Source organism: Thunnus albacares, chromosome 18 (genome assembly GCF_914725855.1).
Source record: "Thunnus albacares chromosome 18, fThuAlb1.1, whole genome shotgun sequence".
NCBI lineage: Eukaryota > Metazoa > Chordata > Actinopteri > Scombriformes > Scombridae > Thunnus > Thunnus albacares.
The window spans coordinates 8,731,906-8,744,643 of record NC_058123.1 but is presented as its reverse complement, the minus strand read 5'-3'; the positions used below and the strand labels follow the sequence as shown (position 1 = coordinate 8,744,643).

General features: G+C 39.4%; 1 protein-coding gene across 2 annotated transcripts in view; it reads right to left on the bottom strand.

Moving 5' to 3' along the window:
* The window catches only part of col5a1 (procollagen, type V, alpha 1), a 75,148-nt gene extending 66,333 nt beyond the window's left edge, over positions 1 to 8,815 (bottom strand). Inside the window, exon 1 of one of the 2 annotated variants that reach the window (XM_044332866.1) lies at positions 8,293 to 8,815. In XM_044332866.1, the coding sequence (XP_044188801.1) occupies positions 8,293 to 8,392 (100 nt within the window). In that variant the 5' untranslated portion in view covers positions 8,393 to 8,815. The remainder of the gene's footprint in view (positions 1 to 8,292) is intronic. The other variant, XM_044332865.1, reaches the window with a different exon arrangement.
* Positions 8,816 to 12,738: the final 3,923 nt, after the last annotated feature.

The window sequence follows — 12,738 nt, the reverse complement described above, 5'->3', positions numbered from 1 at the left end:
AAGTGAGCCTGGTCAGGTTCCAATGGGCACCAGGGCCGAAGTTGTTGCTAACTTGGGGGCTAACCCCCTTAACCCTGAAGACAAGGGAACTTGGCTTAGGTCTTGAGGAGCTGTAGCATTTAATCACTAACAAATAGCCTTAACTGTACACACACTGCACTGCTACGTTCACAGCTATACTGCTAATTTTATACTCTCTGCTCAACCTCACCATCAAACACACGCTCTTTCTCTCTTGACCTACGCACTGAGCTATTCCTCAAAGGAGCTACACCACTTGTATAGCACCTTTAGTAAGTTAATTAATTAAAATTGCTTTAATATCGGCATAGGAAAAACCAATCGTCGGTCATCCATTCAATCTTCAATATACGATCTGATCATCAATCAGCACAAGCTTAGTCTGTAAATGACCTCACATGCCAGTATCAGTACGGTTTCACTTTATAAGTCAGCTCTAATCCAAAGTTTTCAGGACGTTGACCCAGTGACCCGGGCTCCGAGCTGCACGTGAAAGCAGCAGCAGGGAGGAAGAGAGCGAGGAGGAAATGAGAGGAGTGAGAGCCTTTTGTTTATACACCTAATGCCCTCATTTCCCCGCTCATGATCGACTCGTTCTGATGCTCATCATGAGATACTCAAAACACGAACTCCAGCCTCTAATCGCAAAAATTACAGGAAAGATAAATTTAGAACACCAAAAAAATGACAAGCAGTCAGACAAAAACACACAGACAGACAAATTCATCCAGAATCTGCAGACGTACTGGCTCGCACACACACAAAAACATAAGCACACAGACCTGAAAGATGATCCAGAGAACAGAGAGGTTTTTTTTGTTTTTTTTTTTGACCAGAGCTTCTCTTGTGTACTCTGGGGCTCAGTGTTTTAGCCGGACTCTCTGTTATTGCTTTAACAGGGGGAATACCAGATGGTTTACTTCACTGTCTCCATGCTGCAGCTCACAGCAGTGAGGATAAATCACTGTCTGCCGTCCACCACAGACTGAGATGGAAAAACTGAGTCAAGATTCCACGGTGCACCTCTGAACGCTCATTTTACAGCAAGAAAGTGCAGGGATGGTACTTTTGCGGCACACGTGTGTTCGCAGTTATGTCTGTCTCTGTGCTTCTTTTGCATCATTCAGTTTTTTATTTTCGAACCTCCGCGAGCAGCTTTATTTCCCTCGGCCTATTTTTCTTCTTCTCCTGCATCGCAGCCTCTTCCTCATTCTGTCTCTCCCACAGCTGATACGGTTTTGATGGCTGACTGTTGAGAACTGTATGATAAAAAGAGGGCCCTGAAGCACTGACATTACAGAGCCATTTCCTCTCAAACAGCCTCACAGATTACTATTATTCCAGCACCAACACACTGACACAGAACATTGAATCTTTTAAATGGAATCTATTAAATATAAAAATCCTGCATGATGATGAAGCTTTTCTCTTTATTAAGAACAATCCAGCGCTGACACACAAGTAAAGCCTATCAAATCTCTAAGAGGCACATTTTTACAGTACTCAACTGGGATGCTGCGCCTCTTAGCTAATGATGGGGATCAATCCGAATATGCAATGTTTTCTTATAAAGGGAGTGTGTCATCAATGAACTCAATGACCCAAAAATACTTCACCCAGTCCACATATGAGTGTGATTTACAATATGACTGTCAAACTACAGGCATCCCAAAGCCTAATTAAAATCCAGTAACGCTTCTAGACTGATAGTGTTTTCAATGGATGAATGCATCACTGAACACAGACAACTTGAGACAAGAAAGGAGGTAAGTGATACATCAAGAGCAGCATCATTTTAAGATGCATAAAGGATGGGCGGTGTTACAAAATGTAATGACACAGCTACAAAGAGGTGCAGAAAGAGTGACCATACAAGATAAATGGAAAAAAAAAAACAAAAGGAAAATGTAGGTTATCAATCATTTCTCTTGTAATAGTTATAACACACACTGTAACTGCAACCTGAGGTAAGGAAACCTTGCCATTGTGCCAAATAATCTGCACCATTTACAGCGACAGCCAAGTCAAACATCAATCCATCTCGTATTGACACTTTAAACGGTGCTTGAGCAACATCAATCCTGTGGGTGAACAGAAGTTACCGTGCCAGTGAACGCCTGACTGACAACAGGCTGCTTTACCTGAGTCATCAACAATGAAGCATCATTTTGTAAAATTTTCAAGACAGGATTTCTCAAACACATTTCCTCAAGCTTGCTTCAGTACATACAATAGTGTTGAACTCTTGTATGGTCCCTTGTTTCAACAAAACCAAATTAATTAAGTCTAAGGCTTAATGACCAAATACTGCCGAATAAGCAGAAACCTGTCTTGTTTTAATGCCCAACCTTTTTTACTTTCCAGTTCTCACTAATTTCATCACCTAATAAAGTAAAAATAGAATACATCTGACTCCAGTGAAGTTTCTAGAGTGACCAGAAACCATTGTATTTCTCCTAGTAGGAAAAAAAAAATGCTTACACTCAGTATTTCTTCTGCCCAGGCTGTGGCTGAGCTAGGGCTGAGGAAGGGGGAATGGGGTTGGAAAGGATGAGTCATACATTGCTTTCCATGCTCAATGATTATAATACCCCATTACAGAGAAAAGCACTGTTTCCCAGCTGAAGTGAATACTGGGTTTGTGAGCCTGGACCAGACTTAACTTTTCACTCCCCCATGCACTACAGGCTGCAACAAAGCATACGATTAAAAATCAAATACAGGAGTGGGAGTTGCATCACGAGGTACCACTTCCAACTTTTACATCACTTATGTGTTCGTGTTGACATTTCAATCACTACTGCCTCCATTTTGTTCCCTTTTGTCTCTTGGGGAGTAAAGAACACGTTGTACCTTTCGGTTGTAATTTGGAACTGAAAAAGTCAATGTTTGTCTGTGTTTTTTAGCAGATACTAGCTTTGGGTAAGCAACACCTTTAGAGGAAACCATCTGCAACTGGCTTCAAACCAAACGCACTGTGTCATGAGCACAGAGCACCATTGAGCAGCTCAAAACAATTATTTGCCCCTTAATTAGTCTGGAAAGGAATAGACGATATACTGTCCAGGATATGGCAAATAATGCACCGTTTGTGCTGCACAAAGGATCTCCTTAACTCTAACACGGGGTCAAAAACTTGTCCCGCATATTTTGTTTTATCTCCCATGTTGTTATCAGGCATTAGAGCTGATTTACAGAGTCCTTTCCACAAAGCCTGCATTTACAGGCTGAAGTGGCACATGCAATTGCAGGGTCACTGCTTCTCTCCACCGTCCAGCTAACTCAGATTCCTTCCTCAGCGCCATGGCAATAGGCACAAACAAGAACCCACTTTTTCTCACCCCCACTTATCTGATTAGGTTGGACATGACCTCAGGATTGCCACATAAAGGTGAGTGAGAAACAACCCACTGAAATTACAGTTTTATGTCTGACTGAAAGATGGGAGTGAGTGATGTCAGTCTCTCCTGACAGATCAATGACATATAAAGGAATTAAATTAACAAAATGGAATTTTAGCTCTGTAAAATTCACAAATAAAGTACACAGGAGGTCATGGAATTTGTCCCATTTTGTATGGATTCAATCACTCCTATGAGCTTTTTTAATTGGCCTCATTAAGAACTTTACACATGATGACAAAAAGGCAAAATTGACTAACGCATATAAATTCCTTTTGAAGAGGAGTTGTCCCAATATAAAGGGACTGTAAATGAAAAACACCTGCGGACCAGCTGTATCCGACCTTTAACCCTGTCATAAAGTTGGCTCGCTTAAACAAAAAGAACCTTTTAATGACCCTGGATGCTTATGTGCAAATCTGGCTGAGACACAAAGGCACACTGCTATTATTTTTACAAACTCAGCTTTGCTAGAAGGCTGCAGACGTTATTCGATTAGGAATTTTCTCTAAAACCGGCACAGAATGGTGTATTTTCTTTTCAAAAATGCAACAGTATTTTTTTCACGATCCCCTGTTCCACCAAGAATGGGAAGAAAACATCTGGAAGACATTTTTTCTGGCGTTTTGGAGGGCTTAGCAGACAGCACAATGGAACTTATCGAATCCAGATGTGAGGGCGCTTAGCGAAACAGCGAGGCCTTCTTCTGTTTATCCCTTTAAAAAGTACAGGATGAAACAAATATCAGCTCCTAATATATAGCATAATTCTTGAATCATGACCATATTTCCTGATTCCTTTGACATATCCTCCGGTCCTTTCAATACTGTCATCTACTATCAACAGTGGCATTAGCCCAAACCCATCCATGTTTTCATTTGCACGAGGTATTCAAAGAATGTTATTTCAGTATTTTTGATGACTTAAGTAGTCTGCACAACTAGGTCCTGGTCCTGCATGAATGTTTGTTACAGCTGTGAAATGTACAAAAACGTTTGGTTAATTAATGATAATAAACCACAGTGAAAAGAGTCAAAATAGATTTTCTAAGACTTGTGAAAAGAGTCCGTTGATTGAGGAAACATCATAGAAAGAGCAACTCAGCAGAAATACAATGGAGACCTTTTTGGAGAAGAAGCCAGATTTAGTCTACAGCAGGTATGCTGATCTTAAAACTAAAAAAATAAACTGAGGTCCCACAACGAAGCCAGGACATTGTGTCACGTTTAAATAGGTTATTAGCTGTAAAAGAACACATGAATATTTGGAAACTAGAAAGACATAACACCTTCATTGTCAGTGTCAGTTTCAATTCAAATCCTGGATCTCAGGCTAAAGTTGTCAGTTGTCAGATCCAGCATAAAGTCCAAGACATGGAACACTTGACCTAAAATAAGGCTGTGCTGCTTTATCTTTTTTCTTTGACCTCCAAGAGTCAGAGGAGAATTAAGTGAAACATGGAGCTCCAACATATGTGTTCCTACAGCAAGAATTCCTTTCTTTAGGCAATGAAACCTATCCAGGCCTATACCTCTGAGAGTCCCGACCTTCACTTTTGAACTCCGACCCCTCTTCTCATTCTTGACCTTTATGTCTTACAGGCCTTCTGTTATTACCACTTTTCACATGAGTTTAAAGGAAGGTTTCCTCATTAATGCCAAAACAAGATGACCTCCTTGAGGAACAGTGGACTGTAACTTCACTCACTCTCTCTAATAAAGCTTGACTTGCAGCACATTCAGTGTGCTGATCCTCTCTGACCTCAGGTTGCTGTTGACTTAAGACACTTTGGTGGTGTGCAAAAAAAAAAAATTGTATATATCTCGATATGTTCTCTCTTTATTATTAGCTGTGAGTGTAGTTAAAATGCTATGTCATGATATCATTTAATGCTATTCTATGATAACATTTTAGGCTAATAGGCTAACAAGCTAAGCTACATTTGACTGCAGACTTATCTTTTTGGACATTAATTCTACCAGCACAACCTTAAAGCTGCTCTAATCAACATTTTTTTTTATATTAACAAATGACTGTGTGTAAAGTCTCTGCAATTCGCCTCAGCTCCACTAAGTACTTCAGTATATTTCAGCTCATTGAGTTGGTTTTACGGCCCACTAACATTACTTCATTGTTTTTGTTAATTGTTACCATTCATCAACCTCATTTCAAGCGGCAACCAGCAGCTGTTTTCAGCAAAAAAAAAGCTCTGATAAACCTACTGTAAACTATCTGTCCAGCACCAAACGGCACATAAAGTTAGCAACTATGCTAGCTTCTGAGAATAATGGAGCATTTAGCCGCTAAAGAGCTGGACATTTCCCTCAGGAGTTGGTGGAGACCAAAACCAGAGCTAAAAGGAGAGTGATTATTGAACTTACATTCACCAGGTGGACAGAAACTCCTACTGAATCCTATTGTTGTCTGCCGGATGTGTAAATATGCTGTTAGGCTGAATAATGTTTTACTTAAACATTATTTACTTATCCATAATGGAACCAATTATTGGACCTCAGTCATACATATGTAATTTAGACTGCATACATAATGATTTAGTAATTATAACTAAATACAAAGATTGAATCTATACAATGATTCAATACGACTCTTATGATGTCCACAGTCACTTGTGTGTTATACTTGTGCTGCATTCAATTTCAATTGAATGTAAAAACCATACAATTTAAGGACATCTACTTTATTTAGGCTATAATCACTTATTATTATACTAAATATAAAATTCTATATGAATAGGTGACCAGGACAAAATAGACTATGAACATTTGTTGAGTTTATAATTTCCCCCTATAGGCTATAAATATTTCTTCAATGACCTGCATTTTTATGCAAGCGCAGTGTGTATAGAGTTGACTAGTTCCAGATAAACCTGTGATGGTGTGTCGTTGCAGGCCTCTGCAAGCCCTCAGATGAATGAATATCCAGGTCCTCCCTGAGGCTAAAGGGTCAGCTGGTTTGGGTCAAGATGAATCTTTTACTGCTGACAAACTGGCTAATTGTCTGTAATTATCATTTGTCTACTCAGATGAGACGTTATATGGATGAAATGTACGTTTTTTTTTTTTCACCATAACTTAGCATTAGTGTGAACATTAACAGATAAAATGAATTTACATTATACCTGATGCTTAACTGAATTTAAATGAGCAAAAAAATAGATGAAAGTCAAAATCTTTAACTTGAAGAACAAGATAATTAGTTTACATAAAACTTGCATGCAGTCAGCATGTTGCTAGCACTCAGTCATCAAGTATTTCCCATTCAGCATGTGTCAAGTGTCAAGTTTCAGGAAGTGTAACAGTACCCTTGAGGATCATATACAAGACTCTGGTTGCTCTCTGTGCTCTGGTTTTTAAGAGCTGATCAAATCCAGACTGCAGCATAAAAGTGGATTCAGTCCCATGCTGTCTACCGTCCCACCAAAACTTGAGTCCAATTCCTCTTTTGTCATCAAAAATGACCCAGATCTAGATCCAACCGTTACACTATGACCTAAGTTGTGTTCGGTTAACAACGAGACACTTATTGGCAACATCAAAATAAACAGGCTGCAGTAATTCCTTTATATGTTTAACAGTATAGCCCATATGAGCCTGTAAAACCACTTCAGTTGCATGCATCTGTTTTTCATCATCATAATTTCTACTTCTCTGCTGTGGCCTTAGCTTTTAATTGAGCATTTGGCTCTCTGTCAAGCAGCCACAACACATAATATTCTCACCATCAGCACAATTTCAGACACTTTCTCACTGTCATTTAAGGTAGGATAAGCAGATAGAAGAATCCACCTGTTCGACTCAAAGGCCTGTGTCAGAGACTCACGGCAGACAGCAGACCACCAACCATGCCAGGCGGTCTCAAGGTGCTAATAATACATGTAGGCCAGATCCCAGCCCCTCTGCCACTGCGCTGCATGACTTCTGAACACCCCATGGGACACAACAGTCCTACACAAGAGTGTCTAAAGATGATTTTAAAAAGTCACTTCTTCAATCAAGCCCGTATAAGGAATGGGGTTTTTTTATCTGATTGAAGATACAACCAAACTTTTACACTCATATTTTTGAGTCTCTGGGTTATATAACTGTTTCTGAAAGGCATGAGGAGAATTTGTAGAACTCAATTAGTGAAATATGTGGTTGTCGGAGCCTTAGCATAGGGCCCAGTGCTTTAGAAACTGTGTGTCCTGATGTGGAGTCCTTAAGGCGGCTCCACCCTGCCACTTCAGACGAGCAGCAACCCCTCCCTCTTATGAAAATTATGCTCATCCTTCTCATCAGTTTAAAAAAGAAGTAAAAGAAAAAAAACGTATAGGAAATGCCTCTAAACTTTCTCTAACTGCACTTCAGCAAAGTTACTTTTACTACATAATAATAAGTCTGGATATCTTTTTAAAGTGACGTGGAAAATATTAATTTCATGGTTGATTAAGGGACATGCAGCATATGCTATGACTATCTATTATAAACTTTGCAACAACAAGCTTTTAAGATTATCTTTCAATATGAAAAGCTATTGGATGTTTGTGCAGGGGCAGCCTTTTGCACAACTGCACTTCAAACCAACTCCACCACATCCAGATAGAGAATAAGTTGCCATCATATCAGCCTTTCTGAAAATAAAAAAACGCTTTCTCTCAAAAAACTTGCACTCTTTTAACCCCTTTGATTAGTCCCATACTTTCGGGCAGACAAAGCTGAAAACATCAAGGCACCAATAAAGATGAGTTTAGGAGGAGGGGCGGACATCACGGTGATCCACAATAACCAAAGGGGGAAAAAACTTTTGAGCGCAGCGCTGCTCCAAAAAAAAAAAAAACTGTATCCAACAAAATCTCACAGCTGCATCTTACCTGAACTTGCTTGCGATGTGACAAAAAGCAGAATCACTGCTAAAGTGATTTGGGCGTCCCTTATCCTCCGTTTAACTTTCCATCTTATATGGGTATCCATGACCGCCAGTCAGAGAGGTCCACAGCAAGTGGATTCACTTTTCAACTTGGAGAAACTAATTAGACTTGCAACAACTTCTGGTCAGGACAATACTAAAAGCCAAAAGTCCCAGAGAAAGAGAAAAAAGGGGGAGGGGGGGTGTATCGTTATTTCTCAAGCAGCCATAAGGGTTTGTTAGTGTGGGTTCCTCCAGCTAGTTGACGGATGGGCACCGTCTCTCCCGCACTGCTCCTCTCCTCTCTGCTCTTCTGAACTGTCCTGCACCGCTGCTCCTCCGATCAGAAGTGTTGCCCCCTCTTTCCTGTCGTCACGTAGAGCCCCCTTCAAGTCCAACGGGGCAACGCTCAAAAAAAGTCTTTCCCCCAGGCTGTCAGTCACTCCGCGGACAGGAGGCTCAGGCAAATCAGAGGAGTCCATATATTAGAGCCAGCCCTGTTATTGGCCGGGGGAGGGAGGAAAAAGTTGAGGGGAAAGTTTCACGCCTACAATTCTTGCGCTCTGGATTCTTCTGCAAAGACTCCGCTATTTCCAGAGGAGTGGGTCAAAGCGGGAAAAGCAAACTGCGTCTGAGATAAATCGTTAACAAAGGCAAAGGAATTCTCAAAGTTGGTCTGGGAGTTATGATATGATTGTGTTTTATAATCGTAGGCACAGTCCACACCCCCCACATACTAGTGAGTATCATGTTGCTTTGATGATCTGTACTAAAAAAGTTTCACACAAGTTCCACACAAGGCTGGATTATCATCTGGGTAAAGTGGACAATTGCCCCGGGACTCCCAGACCCCAAAGCCCCCAGGTTCACCGCATGTAGCCTACTGTGTTGGTTTGTTGTTTATTTGTTTTGGATTAATTACAAACTGGCTTTGTGAAATTGCAAAATAGCCTATTAAAGCCAGTTAAAATGCATATTATCTAATCCTGTAACACAAATCAGGTTTTAACTCCTTTTTCATATTAGTTGATATTGTGCTCACATGGTTGTTTTTAATAAAATGATCACAAATTCAGTGTACACAATACCTGGGGCCAGGTGTCTTCCTGCATAACTGGTGTCTTGGTCTCTGGACCTGGGTGGCATTACAGGTCAACTGGGGCCCAACAGCAAATTTTTGCTTCAGGGCAAAAAAAAGTTTTTTAACTCTGTCTGTTTGACAGTTAAAAGTACTGACACCTTTATTGTACCTGTCACATATTCAGATGTTTCCTATTAAAATGCAATTAACATGACATACAACGAGAAATAAATATGAATACAGGAAAAATTTCACTTTTTTTATCGAACCTGAACAACAGAACAATGTGGTGATGACAATTTCCCTTTACAGCAGAAAAAACTAAGTGTGGTGCACATATAGCATTATGTTATACATAGTATAACAATAATAACAATATTTATATACAAACAGACAAATGCACACTAATCAGAGCCACTTCCATAAATTAATCAGTTTGATCTCAGAGGGTTTTAGTAAAAACGTCTCCCCTGTAAGAGATTTCTTCAGAATTCCTTGTTATACATTTATTACAATTTTGCACTTTAGAATCCCATTTAATGTAATATGTAATCTTATTACAATGAAAATGTTATAACAAAACACTAAGTTGTTGCTTTATTGACTCTGACAGATACACAATAATCTGAGTAACATCCAGTGGAAAACTGGAGTGCACCAGTAATATCAGCAATGATAGATTCAGTAGTGATGATCAGCCTCTTGCAAGTTGGTCCAACTTTTTTTTTTAATGGAGGCACTCAATTTAAAAGAGTATCAATAACAGGAAACTCAATAGAAACAGCTGACCAATCAGTTTGCATGTTTGGTTTTGTGTGCTCTCTGGCACAGAAGAAAACCAAACAATCAGCCTGCAAAACACACTCATATTTTTCTTGCCTATTTTTCATCTTGTTCAGTCGATGAGTCCAAAAAACTGTAACTGTGATTTCTGATCAGCTATGTCAGGTTTGTGTAATTCTACTGTGTGTGACAAAGAGACCATTTCAGCTCAAAACATTGTACTTTTTCTAAGTTTTAAAGGGAACTTTTAACAGTTTATCAACTAATCAACTGACATTTTCAAAGACACACTGGAAGTTGCAATCAAGCAAAATGTGAGATGACATTGTAACGCAATGAGAACAGTCATGATTGAGAAAAAGCAGCTCCTATGTGAAAATGAATTACTACAAATTAGTAAACAATAATTGCAACAGTTGTACATTTCAAGGTAAGCTTCAGACACTAAATTTTGTCACTGCTGTCTCAAGAGTGGCCAAAAATGGCAGCTGTCTTTTATAAGCTGTCGTATGGCTGGTCCAGTGGGGGGCAGACTTCCATTAACGGCCCAGTAAAAGTTGGTTTTAAACACAGTAAACAGACGGCACAGTGTGTGAAAGATGAGTTTGAACGTGGATGCCTGGTGGTCACAATAATCTCAAATATGTAAAACATGCAAGTGATCTTTTATGCTACAGACTGGACACTTGTTAAGAGACACTGTTGTATAGCTTTTAAAAAAAGAGTGTTGTGAATATAGTTAAAAAGTAGACAAAATTGGCTGTTCAACATTAAGAAAGAAACCAATCTGTTACATGACAAGTTTTAAAAGACCCCTATGTAAAACTCAAACTGACAGACAGGGAGGCATTGAGCAAAAAGAAAAGTGCACACCTGGATTCCCCTTTCAGATGTCTAATTATATCCACCTTTCCTTTTCAGATTTGACCTTCACATGTGAGGTCTTACCTGAGGTCACCCGAACCTTTACATGTGTAAAACCTCTTTGGTTTTAAAGGCGGTAATCCAAACTATAAAGCATCTCACACTGATTCAAATGTATAGCCTCTTCTTAAAAAGACAGGATATTTACAACAAGAGTAAACCAGCCTTTCAAAAAACTGACCACTAAAGCCATATAATGGTTAAGTACTTAGACGTATGGGTCAAATTATGGCCTGAGCCCTGTATTTAGGGTGGCTTTATACCTACACCACACTAATCTCAGAACTCTCAACTACTCTTTCTCAAGGCCTTTACATGCTCCCTTGAATTGTCACCTAACCAAAAACATGATGACTTATCTGAAGTTGGACAACTGACAAATAGGTGTCATTAAAAGACTTTCAGACAGAGTAATCTTTCACCAAATTAGTCCCGGTGAGACAAAAGAAAGGATATACAATGTGAAACAGAGATGGAAATTGTGATTTAGTGCTCAAGTGTTTCTGTTCAGAGCCGTTTCTGCAGCCCCCTCTCTCTGTCCTATTTTCCACATCCACTTTCAATGGGTGTCAGGCTGGATATGAAAGCCAGAGAAAACCTAATTCAATCCATCTTTTTTTTTATTGTCCTCCACTGTTAAAGAAACACCTAAATGATGAGGCCATTACTGATGCCAGCTCAGAAATTCCAAACTCTTGCTTGACAGTTGACTCAGTATACACGCCAGGAGCCAGTTGTTCCAGCTGTTTGTAAGTTCAAACTTAGCCTAGTTATAACGTAAGTGGAAACTTACACATTAAAATGGGTTGAACCACAGTCTGACACAGAGATTAATACTTACTAAATATATACACCCAGTAGCTGCCAGGTGTGACTAACGGCTAACTTAACCAACTGACCAAGCTAACTGTACCTTGTTATATGACCCCTTCAAAGTGAAGAGTAAAAGACGTAGGGATATGGTTGACATGACCTAACACTTGATTAAAATGCTGTATAGTTACACAAACTAGGTCTTACTTAGAAATAAGTTGTTACTAAATATATACACTCAGTAACTGCAGGGTGGGACTGTTGCATAGCTAACTGAACCAACTGACAAACTTTAATTTGCTAATATACTCTTTAAAGTGAAGAGTAATGGTTACATTTGACCTGACATTTGATTAAAATGCGGTATAATTATACAAACTAGGTCTTATAGGTAGAGATTAGTGCTACTATATATTTATACAAATTAGCTGCCAGGTGGGACTGTTGCATTGCTGAGTGAACCAACTGACAAACCTAATATTAGCTTCCTAATGCAGCATGTGACCTGTTTGAGGTGAAGAGTAATGGTTACATTCAATGTGATCTCATGGGATGGTGTATAAATAACATGTCACTTTTAAGCACATTTCACATGTCATGTCTGCACATTTGTGTCATTTAACAACGCATTTTTAGCTTTTTGAGTGTCATATAACGCCATTGGTTAGGTATGGGCACAAAAACCGCTCGGTCAGGGTTGGGAAAAGATCATGGTTTGGGTGAAAAATGATAATTATAATGTGATAAAAATGCCCGACGTGTCGGTAATAATGTCTGGTTAGTGGTCTCGAACAATGCAACTTTTGCAAC